This window comes from Barbus barbus, assembly GCF_936440315.1.
Source record: "Barbus barbus genome assembly, chromosome: 18".
In the NCBI taxonomy this organism is placed as follows: Eukaryota; Metazoa; Chordata; class Actinopteri; order Cypriniformes; family Cyprinidae; genus Barbus; species Barbus barbus.
Window position 1 is genome coordinate 10,891,361 of NC_136746.1, and position 22,590 is coordinate 10,913,950.

Genomic DNA, 22,590 nt, shown 5'->3' on the forward strand with positions numbered 1-22,590 from the left:
GGGAAAAGCCCCAGTAATCTCACATGTGTATCCTCCTGAGTTCCAGAAAAGATCTCAGTTTCAAACTATTCTCAGATTTGACAAGATACCAAAAGACAGAGATCTCAATATAAACTCATCAACTTCTTCCACGATCAAATGATCTGACCTTTCACATTAATTTTATACATTGTTGCTCTTACTGTATATCAATAATCAATTCATGTTACCTATTTTTATTTCTCCAAAGACTAGGAATTTCGGAAAGAAACATCTGAGACAAAGTTTATACTTCAATGAAGCATAAATGAGATCTCTGTTATGTCTTTTGAGACATATTGTTCTCTACGGTGGCCGAGAAGTGCAAAACAAATCACAATTCTGAAAACAAAATAACAAATTACAAACGCAAATGCAAATCTAAAAAACAAAATAACAATTCCGAAAACATTATAACAAGTCAGAAAACACAACGACAAATCAGACAAACCGGAAGAGGTAGGTACAGTTTGAGACAGCGCCATTGGGTTTGGGAATAGATTACTCACCGCTGACTGGACGAGACATCTGTCAATCAAGGTGTACAGGAAGAACGAGTAGAAGAACATCAGAGTCAATTTAACCATCAGCTCCAGTGGCACAGATGATAGAGTGCGTGTCATTGTGTTTTTGGACGCGATCGACCCGGGTTTGAGTCCGCCTTTTGCCAAACTTTTTTTTCCTCCCTTTTCAAATCTCGTATCGCATCGGAAAGGCATTTCAAACTGTACCTACCTCTTCCGGTTTGTCTGATTTGTCGTTGTGTTTTCTGACTTGTTTTTTTGTTTTAGGATTTGTCGTTGTGTTTTCTTATTGTTATAATGTTTTCTGAATTGTTGTTGTGTTTTCTGAATTGTTATTTAGTTTTTTTAGATTTACATTTGCGTTTGTAATTTGTTATTTTCTTTTCAGAATCGTGATTTGTTTTGCACTTCTCGGCCATCGTAGTTCTCTGACAGAACAATACAAATCCTCTGAGCAGAACTTGCTTTATCATAAAAAAAAACACATTATCATTAACTTGTGCCCTGCAATCGTTCTCCCACAGATCTCTCCTCAACAGAAAGCACTAACAGTGCTGCTAAACTTCAAAAAGCTTCTTCTCACCCCAGTGCTATCAGCTTTAAGAAAGTCTATCATTCATTTCACATCACTTCAAAGCTCTTGTGAGCTGCAGTGGTAATCTGAACTCTCGTGCATTCGGAGGGTGAAATAAATACAGTCGTGCTGCTGACATACCCATAGTGCTCTGCATGGTTGCCTCCTCGCGTCTCCCCAGTCTGTCCTGGAGGTACAATCCCAGTCTGCTCACTGTACTCCTCTCTCAGTCTTGCACACACTCCTATCTCTTTCCTTCTCTCTCACACGCTCATTCTTGCTGCTCCTCCTCCTCATGCCAAAGTTTGCTCTCTTTTCTCTGGTAGAAACCCCCTTCCTCTCTGTCCTGTCCTCTCCTCTCTTTCCCTGCTGTTTGCTGCCACAGCACCGCCCCCTTCTCCCGCTACCCTCCTCCCTCTCTCACTTTGTCTATGGCCCCTTGCTCCTCCACCACCCCCATCCTCACTCACATTTAATCCCTCCTCATGCTCACTCCCTCTCTTTCCCTTGTCTTTCTTCTACCTTTTTCTTTTCTTCATCTCTTTCCACTAAAATGTGTGTGGAAAATGGAAAGACTGCACCCTGTTTTTAAGACTGACCTTCAGCGGCTACTTTAATCCTATAACGCCTACTGTATCATAAGCAAATTTCTAAGGCCTCTAAATTATTGACATGATCAAAACTTTGCTGAAAAACCTGTCATCTGAATACTTACTGTTTTCCCATATAAAAATTATTAACTGCACCAAACTGCATATTTTTTCCTCTATTTAGCCCCCGGAATAAAACTGAGGAGAAGTATTAGCTCCATATTTTCCTATATCATACTCAAAGAGCAAATCAAAATAATAAATATAATATAAAACACATATAAAACACAACAACGCAAACTTTTTTTTATTATTTGTCAAAAGGTTCAATAAACTGTTCTATTTATTTTCCTGACTATTATTTCATATGTCAGGCTTTACAGGGTTGTGACTAACACACACACACACACACACACACACATGCAGGTAAACGCTGTGTGTAAAGAGTTTGTTGTACACTAACAGGATTAGAGTATTAGACCTCTCCAATCAAGTCAAACTCTTCGTCTGTTTTAATGGATTTTCCTGGGATATACGTTAATCTCAAGGCATGCTGGGACATAAAAGCATGACTCACTCTAAACACTGACTTATCATATGTCCACATGCCCTGTTAATGCTTTAACATACGAAAAACTGCAGTAAACACATGCCATCACAACAAATGTGCAGATAAAGAGCATCACAAAGGGTCTGTTGTGCTGTATGACATCACACTGAAAGTTTCATGCAAAGCAAACACCGGGATCCAATCAAATCTTTGTGAGGAGGACAAGGACTGAAAAACAACATTTGGGTGTTTCTTTCAAATTTGGCCCACTGCACTTTTATATGAATGTACTTTACTTTTAATAACAATGTCTATTAGTGTACAGTATATACATGCATCACAAGAGAATTCAGCCATTTTTTTATATAAGTATATTAACTTTTTTTTTTTTAATTAACAAATGTGATGGAAATGATGGTGATGGTAATGACAACTGAGCATTAAGACACCCAATTACATAATACTTTCACACTTACTTCATCTGACAACATTACTGTTTGAAATAACAAAACTATTATACGACTACCTTGATTTGTCTTTGTTTTCTTCACAAAATATGTCTTCATTGACACTGTTGTCTCCTTAATTCCACGTTCACTAAAGTTGAACAAAAACTTAACGAGGAGCAAAATCGTTGTGGTGAAAATGACAGCATATTTGTAAAACACTTTTACACTTAATTTGAATAAAACTCTTGCTAAATAATTTATATGAATTTCACATTTACACCAAAATTATATTTATATTTATCTTTTTATTTGTGTTTTAAAAATAATTAAAATAATTGTTTTATAATGTTTCTTTTTCATATTTTATAATGTAAAAATAATATTAAAAAGTCTGGATCTGGGACAAGGTTTCAAAAAAATATATACAGTACTATCCAAAAGTTTGGGGTCAGTAAGTAGCACAACTGTTTTCAACATTAATAATAATAATAATACGTAATAATAAGGACCAATAGTAATTGAGCATATAAACATATTAGAAGAATCGTGTGACACTTGCTAAAAATTCAGCGTTGCCATCACAGGAATAAATGACATTTAAAATGCATTAAAATAGAAAAAAGTTTATATAATAATAGTTGAAGTATTTTAATACAAACCAATCCCTGGGACAGAGAAGTGCTGTATTTGAAGAATCAGCCAATTATCTAAGGTTTTCCCTTTCAACAGGCTCCATTCACTCGTTCTCCCCTTTCAATCATTTACCACTCCACTCCTCATCTACTGGCCATTCACAAACAAAAGCAAGGAAGCATGACATGTTCCTAACCTGCGTTCACAAGGAACAGTAAATACAGGGATCCCGAGTGAGTGTGGGACCCTCAAGTGAAGTGAAAAAGTGGAACGAGAGGGGTAGAGAAAAACAGACAGAGAGAGAGAGAGACAGAGGAAAGAGAGCTAATGAAGCGTTAGGAACAGATGAGCATCTGAGTGATTAATGGACACTTGCCCTCCAGGGAAGTTATCATATGAACATACACTCCACATATACTTACTAGGGAGACTTAACATGATACTCTCAACCACAGTGCATACACGTAACTCAATGTAACTTTTGGCCAACTGCATTCTCCACATATGCACCAATGCTTACACACACTGATGGATAGAATTTATTATATGTCATCTGGATTACGTAATTAGATTACAAAAATTAGAAAAGAAAACTTGTAATCAAATTATTTTACATTTTAAAATACTCAGACTACAGTTACTTTTTTATTGATAACCGAATATTCACAAAACGGCAGTAAATTCTTCAAGAATGAATAATAATTAATTGATTCTCCTCTTTTTCTAGTATTTTATCGCTTTCTGAGAAAGCCTATTGCTTATACAGATTTGGAAACTCCAGTTTTGTGCAATTGTGTCTTGGAAAATTGATAGGCCAAATAGCATAAACAAACAAAATATGTAATCTTTAAACTGTTGTATTCTGATTGTTTTTATTTTAAAATTAAGAATTGATTTTTATTGAACATTTTAGGATTTAATGACCAGCTTTTCATCCATTTTCAGACACCCTACAGTTCCTTCACAATCCTGAGTTTGGGAAACCCTGATAATGTAAAGCTTATTGCACTGCATGTTGTTGATAACAAATAATGGAATATATTTTATTTTTCTTTATATTTTTATTTCGGTATGGTACAATATTACAAATCACTGTGGTAAACAAGTTAAAAGTAAAATAGGTCAAAGTAAAAAGGTCAAAAGTAATCAAAGAGTAGTCAGATTACAGCAGATTACTCCAAATGTGTAATGTAATAGAAAATGTTATTAACTACCATTTTCATTATGTAATTTGTATTCAGTAATGGACATTCAGAACACTATGGACATGTAAACTTCCAGTACTCTACTGGTTAAAGCTGTTGTTAGCAGGGTATAATGGACAGCTTGATTAAGGATGAATGGAAGGAAGGGGAATTCTCAGTCCCCCCAAACTTCCCAGTCCTGCTTTCTCTATTCAATTCAGAGGGGAAGAAATGGAACGGAATAGATTTGGTTAGCAAAGAGAGAGAAAATGAATGATAGTGAAGGACAAAAGATTGAACAAGAACCTAATCCCCCTTCTGACATATTCCACACCCTTCGCGTGTTCATTTAATAAATATTTAAGTTCAGTTTGATTGTTTTCAGTTGTCAATAAGACAGCTCTGTTTTAACACATTTTATGATGTTTAAAGTCAACATGAAACTGTTTATTTTCTAAAAGCACTCATTGGACATGATTCATCACTGCATTTTATTCTTAAAAAAGTCTTTGTAATCTTTAATAAGAATTACATGCTTAGTCTCAAACTTTGGCGTCACTTTTTTAACCCATCCCCTCCAGCCACTTGACACACTTAAACCATTTCACAAGCAAATCAAATTTTCAAAGTATAAAAACCTGCCCAGCATTTTTTCTTGCTGTATGATCTAAAATGTCACATTAAGGAAGTAAAATGGGTTGAAGATGACGTTTCATGTTGACCTATTAATCAGTGGATTTCATCCCCAAAAATCAGCATGTTTGTCTGAATATTTTTAAGAAATTAGTACTTTTATTCAGCAAGGATGCATTAAATTGAACAAAAGTGACAGTAATAACATGTATAATGTTACAAAAGATTTCTATTTCAAATAAATGCTGTTCTTTCTAAATCAAAATAAACTATCCATCAAAAAATACTTATTGTTTCCACACAAATATTAATGCAGAACAACTGTTTTCAACATTGACAATAATAAGACATGTTTCTTGAGCAGCAAAGCAGCACATTAGAATGATTTCTGATCATGTGACACTGAAGACTGGAGTAATTTGTGAAAATTTAACTTCGCCATCACAGGAATTCATTACATTTAAAATATATTACAATAGAAAGCAGTCACTTTAAATGGCAATAATATTTCACAATATTACTGTAATATTAGAAGAGACTTCTTTAAAAAATATTAAGTTACATGTTCACTTTTTACACACAGTAATCCTACAAATTTTGCCCTTTAAATGAGCATAAAAATGTTTTTAAAAATCTCAATTGAATTTAGGACCTTCTGATGAGGAACAAATCACAAAATGTATGTTGGATCAGTGCATGATGTCCATGATTCTTTCCTCTTCTCTGAGGGACATGAGAGGAGCATGCCGACAAAATCAACTCCAAGCAGAAGGAAAACATGTTTCAGCATCTACATGATCAAAGATTGCAGTGTGGAATGCAGACTAATCTTTGATTAACTTTCTACTGGAGGCAGATTACATAACAAAATCATGGGTTCAGAGAAGGACATCAAATCTGGGATTGTGTATATACACCTCTAGCCCTGAGCTCAGACCCCACAGGATCACAGACCTCCATCACAAAGCACTGAGCTTATGCCAAACACATCTGCTGTCATAACACATCCCATACACTCTCCACATACAAACCATCAGTGACAGAAACACACATTCATACAGTACATCAACACTTACAGCGCCAGAAATGTCACATAGACACACAAGCAGACTTCATAAACATATACAGATCCCTGGTCTGAGCTGCTGTAATGAATGTTGTGTAATGAAATGAATGTATGTGTGAAGCTGCCAGCAGGTCTGAGCACTGCAAACCAATCTACGTTTACTACTCTGCTCCCTACCATGGAAAGCAATAAGACCACTGAGGTGATGTGGAGAGGAGAGAAGGATGAGAGGGAGCACTGTGTCCTTTTTGTGCTTTGTTGAGTGGGAGTGTATATAACTTAAATGTAAAAAAAAAGCTTGGTGTGGAGTGGAGGACATATGGGCATGATGTACCTCTACCCTTCTACTCAGTGTGTGGAAAATGAAAAATGCACTAAGAGTTTACAGGGTATTTGTAAAGCTGACTATTTTTTCATTTTCAGAGTGTTTCTATTCTTAGAATCCCCCATGAGTGGACGTCAGTTCTACAACGCATGTGAAAAGACAGAAAACAAGGCTTAGGACTAATACCAAAGAGGTGTGTAATATCTGGTATCCATCATCACAACACGCACTGGATGATGGCACCCCAATAATTGGGAAAAAAACATCCAAAAATGACAAATATGAATTCCTGAATATTTAGATGTTTCTTGAGATTAAACAATGTGATTAAAAAGAGAGCAAGCAGAGATTCTTTTCAGCTTATTAATCATGTAGAATTCTCAAAATGTGTTCAGATTTTCCTAAATGCAGTCAAAATTCAAAGATTTCGATATGAATTCAAATATTCCCCCCCACCCCTCCCCCAAAAACCTTCTGGAAAGGATATAATAATACAAATATTATTATTATTATTATTATTATTATTATTGTTGTTGTTGTATAGATAATAATATTTAAATAATATTAAACATTATTTTAAACATTATTATTAAACTTTATACATGTCAATATTATTATTATCCCTAAATCATATTTATAAAATATGAACTCAAATATGTTTTCATCAAAATCTAAAAGACAATAATAATTATAAAATAATAATAATAATAAGTAGTAGTAGTAGTAGTAGTGTTTTTGTTGTTATTAATAATAAAATAAAAAACACATTACTTTTTATTTTATTTATAAGAATAATAGTGTATGCATTATTATCATCTTTATAATTATAATGTTTTATTATTACACAAAGTTGATATTTAAATTATACTGAACTAAGAACACTATTAAGTTTCCTTAGCAATGAAAGAGTAACTTCTGAGCAATACTTTATTTTGGACACTACGGTCAAAAAAAATTAAATAAGGGGATAAATATCAAGACATATCAGAAACACACCTGTTCCTGACACCGGCTGTAAAACCCAAGAGCTGCCAATGCTGTTTTATGGCCGTAAAGGGTCAAGTAAGGTCAAAGGTCGAAAGACCAGGGTTTTAAAATAGTTCATGAGTTTGTGGTCTCAGTCACGACATGACCTCAGGTGGAAACACCAAAGATAGCATCACAATTAGCAAAGGTCACACTGACAAATGAGATAATGTCTTCAAATCATGAAAACATTTTTGCAGAGAGTCATAGGCTTTCATCTGCTGATCAGTTCAATGCGGTGAGTCAATGCCAGCATAGGGCTGACATGCTTCAGCACACTTTTTACAGTGTATGGAAAGAATAATAGGTTTCTTCAAAAGAATAGAACAGCTACAGATTGTCTATTACAGAGTTAGTCATCTTTGCTATGGGAGAGCTGCTAACATAAGCACTGAAAGAAGTTTTACACTGACAGTTATTTCCCATAACTAAACAAAAGTGATTCATCAGTCTATGGAGAGAGAGAAAGAGAGAGAAAGAGAGAGAGTGGGGGAAGGCAGAGGGCAGTTAGATATCTGAAGCCTCTCGTGTCATTCAGTTAAAAGGTTACAAATCACTGAGGGGCACAATATCACTGCTCTGGTTTTATAGGACAGAGGAAAAGGGGGTAACGTGTGGCGTCTTTTCAGCTGTGCACACTCAAATCTCAGGCCTGCCCTCCGCTCTCTCAGTAAATCTTAGCAGGAGAGAGGTGGGAGAAGGCAATGTGTCAGAGACTCTTTACTCTGCCTGTCTTTTCATTCATTTCCCATTAACTCCCAGCATGCTCGCTGTTTATGTTCCACTGGCATGTAGGGAGGGTCAGGACAGGCCAACACAGCAGCGTCTCCCGGTGTAAAATACCATGAGAATGACATGGTTTGATGAAACACACTTTGATTGTACGAGAATATCTCTGGCAAACATGTCTATGTAACATTTCACCCAAAAATTGCATGAAATATTTTACAAAATCTTGACAATTGTTTGAAAGACATTACTACCATACTTTTACTAAGCAAAAATGCATTAAGTTATTCAAAAGTGGCTTTTAATGTTACGAAAGCTTTCTATTAATCAAAGAATCGTGATTTCAAGAAGAATATTACACAGATAAAAACATTTCAACACTGATATTAATAAGAAATGATTCTTGGTCAGCGAGTCAGCATATTATAATGGTTTCTAAAGGATCATGTGACACTGAAGACTGGAGTAATGATGCTGAAAATTCTGAATTTTTAAAAAAATATATTCAAAATAGACAAATGTTATTTTAAACTTTAATAATATTTCACATTATTCCTTTTACTATATTATAAATTAGTTATTGTATTTTAAAGTTTCAAATAAATGCAGTTTTTGTGTGCTTCTTTTAAAAAACATGTGTCAGTAATAATGTCATAATACAAAAACTCTTACTGGCTCTAAAATCAAGAGGTTTCATAGGCTAAATAAATAAAACAAATTATACTGTATGTTCATATCATTTATTCTCCTTCATACCAATAAGAAACCATTTGTGTATCTCTGGAAATATTCTTATAAAATATAATCCATTAAAAACACAAAGTCTAGTCAGTAATTAAGCCTCTGATGCCATTTCTACCGCAGAGGGGAAAAGAGGTCGGTCTCCTGAGGGAAACAGACAGCTGCTAAGACGAGTGTGAGCATAGATTGAGAGCTGCAGGGGCGGAGCAGCTGCTTAGACCACACACACACACACACGAAACACAAAGTCCAGAAGAATTGCCAGTCATGTGCTCAAACTGCATACTAACCAGATCAGTGGAGCCAAAGGGGCTAAATCTGTAATCTGAAGAAGTGCACTCTCCTGGTTGCGATTTCACCACAACCATGATCAAAAATCTGGTATTACTAAATCAAAAATATGGTATTACTATAGTGCCACGTTCAAAAATCTCTTGTGAATAATAATTCCCATCCTCCAAACCCTGCCCTCTGACCCTTACAGCCCCTACCACCTAGACTCCGCTCGACCAGTATCCATGCCACTGTCACGCTCGGCACTGGTCATCCATCATGAACCTGAGCCCCGTACAAAATAGACTTCAAAGTGCTGGATGGGACCTTTATTGAAATTTCCCTGTGGGGTAAAAACTCAGCCAGACACATATTCATGCCATTAATCAATGTCCAGGCTCCCGCAGAAGCGATAATCAGCTGTGACAGCGAAGAAATGCTTGTTCCCACTGAGTACAACTCTGCTGACGCCTGTAAAATTGACATCAACACAATTTTAGCAGATTATTATGTTTATCTTATTTCAACAGATTTAAAGCAGTTGCTCACTTTTTCAGTGGTTTTGCTGTTTCCTAACCAGGTGTCACCTGGCAAGATTTTAACATTTAATTCATCTGTATACACTGAAAAGCTGCACGACAAGAACCATGAACCAAAACACTTAGTGACGGCTGTGTTCAAAACACCACTTTGTGAAGCTTCAATATGTTTACGAATCACTTGTCTCTAATCAGTGATTCAGAGCACATATCAAAATGAAAGGGATAGTTTGCCCAAAAATGGACCATTAATTACTCACCCTTACGTCATTCCAAACCCATAAGACCTTCGTTCATCTTCGGAACACAAATTAAGATATTTTTTGATGAAATCTGAGAGCTCTCTGACCATGCATAGACAGAAACGTAGTAAGGACATCGGTAAAACAGTCCATGTGACATCAGTGGTCAACTACGAGAATACTGTGTGCTCAAAGAAAACAAAAATCAGCGTTGTTTGTCGGAAAAATTATTATGTTATAAACTTGAGAACTTCAAGTTAATCATTTTGCTAAGGAATTAGTTCACTTGATTCAAAGTTCTGAAAAGCCTGGTTTCACTTCTGTCACTGCACAGCTAAACCTAGATCTTAGAGACCATTGGTGCCAACAGTCTTTTTACCACTTTTTTTTGTGGGCACATTTGACTAATTTGTTGCCTTGTGTTTTAGTTAAATCATGGCCATGTTGTACTAATTCATTCCCCTGTTTTAATTGAGCTAATCATGGCCATGGCTGAGCTCAAACAAGGGAACAAATTGTACTAATTCACACAATGCACTAATTTGTTCCCTCACATTAATTTAGTTAAATATTGCCACAATTATATAAAAATAGTATAATAATTCGCTAAGTTGTACTACTTTGTTCCCTTATTTTAATTTTGTTTAATCGATGACACAAATTATGAACTAAAATGAGGAAGCAAGTTAGTACAACAAAGCTACAATAAAATAATCAAACAAATCAATAGGCCACAGAAACTAATTTTTATTTGTGGCCCTGATATCTTGGATATTTTTCTCTGCATGTCATGTGCACGGGTTTATACTTGCTAAACATATACCTTGTATTTGCATAACTTTCTAGACACCTCTCCAAACGACATGCTTTTTACGGATTTCACTGTGGAATCTGTCAAAATATGTTTCTTACCTTCCACAATCAGTCCTTATCCATGTTTGATGTTTAATAAACACGAGTATATTGAATATACATGAGCTGTACTGTGTTCCATGGAGATGTTAGTATGGGTGGGGCTACACGGTGTGACTACTGTCAAATGTTACATAATCTACTTAATATTCATGAGAAGGGTGATAAGATTTATAATGCATTCCCTTACCTTTTCAGATCCTTCGCCCTGACCCAAGGCAACTCTGAGTGCATTTTCATCATGCTTTACAGATCATTAGCTTTTAGTTTCTTTAATTAACTGAGCCTAATTAAAACGAACACGGTGAGAGGTAAAAGTTATGACACTGATGGCAGGTCCATTAAAGCCTGCTTGTTCTGTATGGCTGGGCTAAAAGAATGATGGAAATCAATTCCATATGTCATGTCTGTTTCTCCAGAACTGACAGCAAGGAAAGAGAGACATACTTTTGTCTTACCTTGCACATATGCCCAGACAGCAGCTCCTAAAAATCTGCAGAGATCCAGGACGGATGGAGACTTTACACATCCCCAGAGACCCACAGCAGCATCCACCTCCGCTCACACACACTCCTGCAGGGATACACACACATACACAGGGTCAGGTGAAGTTCTGGAGCAAGCAAAACACATTCACCAGAGGAAAGCTGAGGGAAAATTCATAATTACTATTAAAAAGTTCCATACGTCTAGTAAAAACAATAATAAAGTATTAGAGAACATCTAGAGAGCCTCTACCATCTGTTCATTTCTACAAGCGATACGACTGAGTTCAAGTATGCATACTGTACGTCACACACCTGCTGTGGAGTATTAGTTGCAGGGTGTCAAGGTGAAAAGCCTGTTATTATGTTACCATGAAAGCATGATAATGTCATGGATAATCTGTGAAAGTTTCAAGTTGTTCAAACTGAAATATCTGCTCAGTGCATGTTATATCTGAGAGGAGTGGAAGAGCACACTGCCCCCCACTGGATACCAACCAACACTACCTCTATGTGAGAAACCACAATAACTCGTACAAAACATAGCCATTTTGACTCAGGACTTTTTAGACATCCTGGATGTAAATGAATTTGGAAGAAATTAGTTTCATTGTGTTGTATCATATGAGACAAACATCTATGCATATAGAATGTTTCTGCTCTGCCATGTCCATACTGTAAGTGTATAAATGAAACAAAAAGTATAATATGTAATATGTGCAAAATCTGAAAGACTAGGGTACACTAATTTTACTTTACAAATCTTTTTTTGTTGCTGTTTTTGAAAGAAATCAGTACTTTATTCAGGAAGTAAGCATTAAATTTACCAAAAGTGACAGTAAAGATATTTATATATATATATATAAATAAAACATTTAAATAAATGATGCTCTTATTCAAAACATCCTGAAAAAAATATAATGGTTGACACAAATAAAACATTTTCCTCAGCAGCAAATCAGAATATAATAGAATGATTTCTGAAGGATCATGCAACACTGAAGACTGGAGTAATGCTGAAAAATTCAGCTTTGCATCACAGGAATAAATTACATTTTAAAATATATTAAAATATAAAAGAGTTATTTTAATAATATTTTACAATATTACTGTTTTTACTCTATTTTTGATTAAATAAATACAGCCTTGGTAAAACTTCTTTCATGTTAAAATCCATATACCATACCACACCATTCCATATAGCATTCCAGTGAACAAACTCAACACACTAGAGTAAAAAGTGCTTCAAACCTGCTCCACACTCATGTACAAAATAAATAAAAAACTACAACCGCAATACCTGCTCATAACTGCACAGAGGGATATGAGATATCACCACTGGGTTTACCCATAGTCCTCTATGGTTGAATCTGCAGGGGCTGTCCTCTCTCTACCCTTATACACTTAGGCAGGAATGCTAGTTACTGTTTACTCTGGTTTTAATAAAACCAGTGAAGAATGAAGTGATGATTAGAGAGGAATGTGTCTTTGGTTATCTCTTCTTTTCAGTTATCGACAGTCTCATCTAGTGCGTGCTACCCCTGCTAAAGTGGGTCACATCTACATGGGCTGTCAGCCATGCACAAACACACACTAACACACACATACATTCAACTACGAGACACGTGAAGAGGAGAGGGGAAACGGTGGATCACACGTGCCTGAGCCTGTCTGCTTCACAGAAAGGGGGAGCGACTGGGAAAATAAAGGGGGTGAATGGAGGTCAAAGACAGTTAAACATAACAAAAAGAACACTGGTGTGGAAACTATTTTTAGAACGCAGCTTTCCAAGTTACATGAAATTTGTTAGCTATCATAACAAGCTACTAAGTAGCTAACTATACTGAAGGTACTTATATGAAACAACTGTGGACTTACAGTTGTACTGATAATTAATACTCTTGCTTATATAGATTAAATATATAACTACTGTATAAGATTATATTTACAAATCGAGTTTAAAATAAGTCTGTTATGCTAACTGGTGGCATTATTTGATTAAAAATACAGTAAAACTGTGTTCCTGTGATGCAAAGCTGAATTTTCAGCATCATTACTCCAGTCTTGGATCTCACATGATACTTCAGCGATCATTCTGATATGCTTATTTGCTGCTCAAGAAACATTTCTTATTATTATAAGTGTTGAAAACTATTGTGCTGCTTAATATTTTTGTGGAAATGGTGGTGTATTTCTTTCAGGATTCTTATCATGCAACTGAATTTTTTCTGTACGGCACACTATTATGTATAATGGATTCTTAAATAACTTTCATTCTGACTCATGCTCCTGCTCTCTTATCGGCCACACAGAAACATAAACACATTGTGCAGTAATTAATCACTGAACCATGTCTGCAAACTGATACAATATGGCCCATTGATTTTGCCATGACCTCAACTGGCCTGTCGGAGATAAATGTATGTCTGTTAATTGGACCAGCTCTTTGGTGTCAAGTTGCTCTACTATCGTTCAAGCAAATTCATTTCCATCTGAAAAACAGGCTCTAGTTCTTGACAATAAAAGCGCAATAAAATTCATTCCTGAACTGATACAAGATACAGAGGATGTGACTGACAGGGTCAGCTGTGGTGCAGTGGTGACATTGTGCCATGGTGCTCAATCCCTGTGAAAAAGAGCACTTAATTAAACTGAATGTGCTCATGTCTTAAAAGTATATCTTCCAAAACCTGTACTTGCAGATTCAATATGAATTAAATAAAATAAGACTTACAGCAAGTAACTTTCATGTTTCTTTATAATAATATCAGATTAAAAGAACATTTTAAATAATCATTATAATATTTTGTTATGCTTTAAAGAAATGTATTTATTTTGATGTGACTACAGCACATGTAAAGTACTAGATTATAGTTTTAACTCTAGTGTGTTATTCAATATTACATTTAAAGATAATATATTTTAAATTTATTAAAGTGCAAGCTTATCATTCCAAATGCACAAAAATTACAAATATATAAATATTTAATATACAAGTTTCAAAAGAAATTGCATTAAAATGTATTTCTGTGATATTTCAGTGTATTTCATATGAGTACAATTAGCAGGACACTTCATATTTCAAAGACAATAGAATAAAGAATTTACATATAAAGATGTCCTTAAGTTCGATTTAAATGGGTCAAAAAAATAATTGCAATTAAAATACATTTAAATTAAATTACATTTTCATTTAAATTCCATTAACAAACAATTAAGTGTCCGAAAACATTACATTTAGTTCACACTTAAATACAGTATATTATTTTTGTTACAAATTCTCTTAGCATGCTCAAATCAAGCTGTCAAGCTCCAAAAAGGACAAAAAACTTAAGAGTAAAATAACTCATCTGTATAATTCACCATTTGTTTTTTCTAGCACATTCAAGATACAGATCTCTCTTTTTTCTGATTTCCTGCTGCATGCAAATACTATTGTATCTCAAATAGCAGATGGTACATTTGAATAGTGGCTTTTTGTCCTATTTGGACAGCTACTGGTCGCCATGCACTTTCATTATGTGGAAAAGAGTGGAAAATAATTTTGCTGCTGTAGAGAACTTGTGAGTTCTATGCAAAGAAAATTATATGAGGTCTTTAAATGATGACAATTTTCAATTGTGGGTGAACTATCCTCTTTACATTCTCCCCATTAACCTTACAGTGTCTGGCTGTTCCTCACCTGCTCCCGTAGGCAAATGTACTGTTAGATGAGGTAAAAGTGTATCTGACCCATTCTGGGCCCAGCGAGAAAGAGAGAGAGCCTGCAGGGTGACAGATGGTGAGGGCCAAGCGTCAGGGACTCGAGGACGAAGCAGCATCAATCCACTTCACTCCTCCACCACCACCTCCTCTCTGACCCCTTCATCCCTCCTTCCAGACTAGGACACAGCTCCATCTCTCCCACCATTTTCCCATCCTTGAGAACCACGCGTAAAGATACACAGCAGGACAATACAACGCCAGCCGTGCACCACAACACAGACGCTGACTGACTCGCTTTGACCTCTTAATTCATGGACTGGGAGCTGTGAGGGGTTATGGGGCACCTCCACATGGAGAGACGAGGCCTGGGGTCACAGACTGGCCTCAATTAATGCTGATCTGAGGATTATGAACTCTAATGAGTCCAGACTGACATTAGATATAAAACTTTTTATCAGTTATTGGATAAAAAAGCAGTTGAATACAGTAAAAAGTAATACTGTGAAATATTATAATTTAAAATAACTATTTTCTATTTTAAAATATAATTTATTCATACGATACAAAGCTGAATTTTCCGCATCATTACGCCATTAGTGTCACATGATTCTTTAGAAATTAGTCTAATATGCTGATTTGCCTCTCAAGAAACTGTTGAGCTAATTAATATTTCTGTGGATATTTTTTTCATCCTTGCTGAATGAGATATTAATTTCTTAACCATACACAAACAAACAAATACATACATACCTACATACTGACCCTAAACTTTTGAACGACAGTGTAGTATATGAAAATATGACAAAGCAGGGGTCCAAAAGAGAATTATTAATTTATTATTACCGCAAAATATAATATATTATTAAATTAGAAAAGAATGCAAAACAGAATCATTTTAAGCAAGGTATGTGGGTGGATGTTTATGATTATATTCCCTAGTAAGAGAAAGACCGAACATAAAACCTATTTCAGATATGAGGAAAAACTCAACTGTGGATTTGTGCTGTTTTTTATTTCTGTCACGGAGAATCAGATTACGGTCCAACTCGCACTGCTTCTGAGCTTTGGGATGGTATTAGCGTTTTAATTTTAATAAAACTAACAACTGAGCCACATTTGCTGACCTCTGACTGCAGCCTTGCAATTTGGTTCAGGGACAGGATGCTTTCATAGGCGTAATAGTGTCTGAACCCATTCAAATTCACCTGCTTTAACTCCTGTCTGTATCCTCCTATATTCTCTAATCAAGACCTCTTCTCAAAGTCCTTTCACAAGAACCCTCTTCCGAACACAGCTTTGGGCTGCCCGAGTTCAATGCTTCCTGTCAATACTCTTTACTGTCTTGTCCCTTATATGGTTTCTCATATGTGGTTTCCACTAAAATATTAAGCAGTACAACTGTTTTTAGCTTTAATAATAATAATAATAATAATAAATGTTTCTTGAGCAGCAAATCAGCATATTAGAATGATTTCTGGGGGTGGGAGATATACTGACATGATAAACTAGTAGAGCTTTTCGACTACCGTCTCTATCGCGGTTACACACTCACATGATGTTGCTGTGCTACGTGTTCACGAAACGTATTGTTTGCACACGTTTTTAAGCATTGTGGTTTAAAAACAAGTGATTTTAAGCTGTAGAAACGCTGTTTCTGAGCGCTTCAGAGAGGCGTGCCACGTGTGCACCTGAAGATGCCGCTTAATAAGCCTTGAATGGTTAAATCCACACACTGTATGTGTCGAAATGCTCATCAAGTGTTAAGTGAAAGCAAACAGCTGAGAAAGAAAACAAGTGTAACACTATATTAGATCCAGGAAGCTCTTAAAGTGACAGCAGTCTAATATTCCTACTGCCTGTCATTCATGTTAAATCAAACAACAAAAGAGAGAAAATCTCTCACCGCTGTGAGTATATAAAATAAGAAGAAATATATATATTTAATTTACACAGTGGAGAATAAGCAGTGTTTTTATACATTCGATTACTTTTTACAATGTATGTAGCAATTCATTTGTTCTACTGTAGTTTTTTTTTTTTGTCCTATTGCTTTTAGTTTTTGTTCTATTGCATTAGTTTCTTATTCTTATTTAATAACTGACTGTTTACTTGTCTTCATTGAGCTTGAGTTTTTTGTTTTTGTTTTTTAATTTAGGCTAGTAGCAGTTTTTTGTGATACTGACACTGGTAAAAAGAATTATGAAATTTCTATGGTATCAAAAAAATTTATATCATAATTTAAAGCAAAAGTAGCTATATCTTGATATATATCGTTACCTTGAAATAAAATGACTCATATTGTGATATAAGATTTTGGTCATATCACCCACCCCATGAAGACTGCAGTAATGATGCTAAAAATTCAGCTTTGATATCACAGGAATTATATGGTATTTTTCTACTCAAAAAACCCAGAAACACACAGACACACATTCAAAGGCTTACATTTCTCAGCTGAAACTCTGGATTATGACAGCAGCAAGCTGTAGTCTTTTCTACAGACGTACTTTAGATTATCAGTGTCAGTAACCGAACAGCCCACTGCAGTTGATTAATGCCGTTAATCTCCACGGCTGTCATTAGGCGGCTGTAATGGGTCTAACAGCAGCACAGTGGTGTCAAAGTCACACAGCGTCTTCAGTCATCTCAGAGACGACTCAAGGACACACAAGTGTTCAGCTCTGATGTGAGTGATGCTCAGCGCTCAAGTGCACATCTGCCGTTTCTGTGTTTAAGATGCTTACAAACCTCTAATATGACTCTCAGTGTCAGTGTCCTGACAACTTCAAACGCTGTTTCTCACTGCTGTACATCTGCAGTTATACTTGAGGTCCTAAGGGACTGCGTGTAGTAGTGTGACCATGGAGGCGTCCACCATAGTACTTTTCTGTCTTCTGTCTGTCTTTTCATTTTTAACATGATCACTGCAGAGACACCTCACATTAAGTCCCAAGACAGCCACGATTTAAGCATGAAGGACACAGCTGCCTGAGAGAGTTACATAACAGTCTTATAACACCAACTGAGAGATTCCTCTTCTCTCTGTTCTGCTCACTCAGGACTATTTGTAGTCTCAAAACAACAAGAATAAAAATATCTCAGTAATTCGTAATGCAATTGTAACCCTATATCCTGCATAATAAGTAAAAGCAGTAAATCTCAGATTTTCTTTATTTTGTGTCTAGAATTGTTTTCCAGGAAAGTAAAAGCAGCTTTGTTGTCCTAATGCTCCGCTGTCTGTCCTAGTTTCCACTGTGTTCATTGTGCAAGCACACATACATAAAAGATGATTTTCTGATTTTTTCAGTTTGATTTGGTGACAGACAACACTCGAGCTAGAACAACCCCACAAAGCTCACGTTCTCCCTGTGAGAGAACATTGTGTTTCAAGAGACACTTGAAAGAATGGTACAGATCAAATATGTAACAGCAAGAAGCACACCAAGTGATTATATTTTATGCATCTTAAAGTGCTTACTTTCACAAAAAAATGAAGCAAATACACACAAGACAAATATTTACAATGGATAACAGGACACAACAGAAAACATTAATATGACAAATAAAATAGTGTTGACAATATATTACATAATCATCATGACATACTATAGAGTATAATATATGCTTGTGTTTTATTAGTACAGCATCAAAATTTGACTTAAATACAAATCAAATTTTGCCTGAAATCAGAAATCAATCTGAAATTGTTTCAGTCATTTTCTTGTGTGTTTTGATTGTTTTAGTTCTAGGGTTTACTTTTTTTGTTTGTTTGTTTATGTTTTGCAAAATATGTCATATATATATACACATACATACATATATACAGTGCCCTCCAAAAGTATTGGAACAGTAAAGTCAAAATTGCTCTGTTGGCTGTGGATTCAAGACATTTACAAATATGATTAAAAGATGAATATGAGACAAAACTACAGAATGTCACATTTTATTATTAGCCGTTTCAACACATACATGTTTTACCAAATAAAAAGAACAGCACTTTTAGAGTTCATCCCACTCATTGATGTGAGCATAAGTATTGGAACAGTTGCCTCACAGGTCTTTCTAAGTGATCAGCTGTGTCCTGTTGCTCTAATGAAACAGGTCCATGGACTTTCATTTGCCCGCCACCAGAGGTCACTCTTCCATCACATTGTCTCTCACACCACACAGACTGTTATACATTACCTGGGACTGCATTTCCCATCATCCACTGCACTGACGACACACACACAGCTGATTGCACTAATCACGCTCACACCTGAGAATTATCACACAATCACACACCCTACTTAAACCATGGACTTCCTCTTCCTCTCTGCCAAGTATTGTCCTGTGTATAACACTCTCCTAATGTTAGCTGCTCTACTGAGCCTTTCTGTGTTTATGTTTAGCTCCGAGTTTGGTTCTGCATTTAGCACTCTCCAAGTGTTAGCTGCCTTACCGAGCCAATCTGTGTTCTCTAAATTTAGTTTATTTTGTTTATCGTCTCGTTTCCTGTTTCCTGCCCTTGTATTGTGGATTAACCCTTGTCTCACCTTTTCGGACTCTTTGTATACTTCGTTTGGATTTTTGCTCAGGTTATCGGACTACCCCTCTTCTCAAGGCGTCTGGATATCGTTCGCCAATCTAAGACCCACGCTTGCCCTAAGGATTACGCCATGTCTTGCCCCTGCCATACCTGTTTGCTGTTTATTGAACTATGCCTGTTTATGACCACGCCTTTGGATAAAGCTTGCACATGGATCCACATGTCTTACGTCTCGTCCATTCCGTTACAGTTGCATTAATTCTTCAGATATTAAAAGCAGGGAATGTCATATCAGTTATATCCATTACTTATGTATTCTGAATCCTGCAATCGATGATGACACATACAAACCAGGATGAAGATGATGGAGCTGACTTTGAGAGAAAAGCAAACCTCTGACCAGCACCAAATATAGAAAGGCAAGATTAGAGTTTGCAAAAAAGCACAAAGGTGAGCCAGAAGAGTTTTGGAACTGTGTTTATGGACCGATGAGACAAAGATGAACCTTTATCTAAGTGATGGGAAAGCAAAAATGTAGAGAAAAAAAGTGAACTGCAATGATCCCAAGCATACAGCCTCATCTTTAAAGCATGGTGGAGGTGGTGTCATGGTATGGGCATGCATAACTGCCTCTGGAACAGACCCTCTCAACTTTACTGATGACTTAATGTATGATGACAGTAGCAGAATGAAAGTGGAAATTATTTTATTTTAAGTAACGCAAATGTTTTGTGTTTGGCTTTAGTTTTAGTTAATAACTCTACCTGAAACAAAATTGTTTTCACATTTAATTGTACTCAAGAACTAAAAGGTAGCTTGAGAGCAAAAAAAAAATCAATCAAGAAAAAGGACTTCTCATTTAACGTATCTTTGCTGCACAAACCCTGCAAAGCACTTGTTTAATCAAAATAAGTGTCTTGACAATGTAAGGCTCTAAGACTCACAGATGCTATTTTTCCTTTGAAATGTAATATCTTAGGAATATAAATATTCAGTACAAATTCTCATAAATAGTACTTTTAGATTTACTCAGCACCTCTCCCCGTTCATTAGCGCTCCAAAGGGATTCGGGTTCTAAAATAGTAGTACAAATAGCAATTCAGCCTCAGACCACAAGAGGGAACACAACTGAGAACAAGAGACTAGAACTTCAGAGGTAAAGTTCAGTGGTAATGTATTTATCTGTGGTAAAATTGATAAGAACCAAACAATTTAATTGTAAGTATACTGACAGCTCTAAAAGATGGATTCTGAGAGCACAAAGTTTTATAAAAAAAAAAAGTGTGTGGAAAAAGAGTGCACAATTTAGGAGGACAATTTTTCCTCTAAGCTGCTCCAAAAATTCCTTACTTAGCCTTCAACATCATTCTTGATGAGGGAACAAAACTCAATGTTAAAAAAGAGCAGCTTCTCTTATCTCTGCCTGTCGAGTAAACCTAAGATAATTGTCACAAATTCCATCTGCTTCTCCATACTCACTCTCTCCGTCCAGCTCTCTTAAATTCCTTCTTTCTCTCATTTTGCTGAAAGGAAGAGAGAGTGAGCAAACAGGACCAAGGACCAGTTACACAGATCTCAGATTTGATATTCGTGCTGCTATTCAATAGTTTGCTGGAATTGAAGAATTTGTTGTTGTAGGTCGAGTCACACAGAAACAAAAGAGGGACTGATGAGAGCAACATATGCATTACAGTATTTCAATATTAAATTAGGTTCATATAAATCACATTCATTCATTTTCCCGTTCAAAGTCACCCCTGGTTTGCTTTGAGATCACATCAGGGGGGCAGTCGTGGCCTAATGGATAGAGAGTTGGACTTGTAACCCGAGGTTGTGGGTTCGAGTCTCAGGTCCGGCAGGGATTGTAGGTGGGGGAGTGAATAACCAACACTCTCTCCACCCTCAATACCACGACTGAGGTGAGACCCTTGAGTAAGGCACCGAACCCCCAACTGCTCCCCGGGTGCCGCAGCGTTGGCTGCCCACTGCTCCGGGTGTATGTTCACTACTGAGTGTACACTTGGATGGGTTAAATGCAGAGCACACATTTCACTGCTGGTTATACGCTGTATAATTGTGTATGTGACAAATAAAAAAAAATAAAACATCAGAGAGGACACTGACCAGAGAGGACACTGACACGGACACTGAGGACACGGAGGACACTGAGCAGGCATTGACCAATGACTCAGCCCATACATCGGTTTTGACTTCTCATCTGGGGCAGAAAATGAGCAGTATTTGTCTGGGCACAAAGTAAAAGAACAGACAGGACAGCACTGCTGAACTTAACTGGGCTCTGAGTTGTTTGGGCTTTGTACAGTGGGTTTGTTATTCTATCTTTGCCTTCCAAAACTGAACAATCAGAGCCTGTATAACCACTTTCACTGTAATGAGTCTTCCAAGACTTCATAACCGCCCAACTGACTCCATTTAAATATTAATGGACATTTGATTAGAATGGCCACAATTTGGCAGCCAAGTATCTTATTAGACATTTTATTTGAAATGCAGTCTGTCAGACCTCTCACTTAGTGACCTTAGTCTTCATTTAAATAACAAAGTCTAGATCTAAGTGCCTCCAAAAGCCAAATAAGCATCACATCCTCCCATCAGAAAGCGGAACTGTATATCAGCCAAGACTGAAACAAGAGTACAGTACATTACACAGATTTTATCCCACAAACTCAATGGGGAGGGGAGAGATAAGCTTTTTTAAATAACTGTAAAAGCAATATATAACGTGTAACCTCAGTAAATCCTCGACTGTGTCCCTGTGGGCGTACTCCTGAAAAATGACTGCCATTGGACCATGATGAAACACTGCATGTGTAGACTATACAGAAACACAGTGGAATCCAAAC

General features: G+C 36.3%; 1 protein-coding gene across 2 annotated transcripts in view; it reads right to left on the reverse strand.

Moving 5' to 3' along the window:
• The window catches only part of LOC306884467 (leucine zipper putative tumor suppressor 2 homolog), a 74,922-nt gene that overhangs the window by 19,321 nt on the left and 33,011 nt on the right, over positions 1 to 22,590 (reverse strand). Inside the window, exon 2 of one of the 2 annotated variants that reach the window (XM_079440345.1) lies at positions 11,467 to 11,581. In XM_079440345.1, the coding sequence (XP_079296471.1) occupies positions 11,467 to 11,475 (9 nt within the window). In that variant the 5' untranslated portion in view covers positions 11,476 to 11,581. Of the gene's footprint in view, positions 1 to 1,257; positions 1,495 to 11,466; positions 11,582 to 22,590 lie in introns of those variants that run through there. The other variant, XM_079440346.1, reaches the window with a different exon arrangement.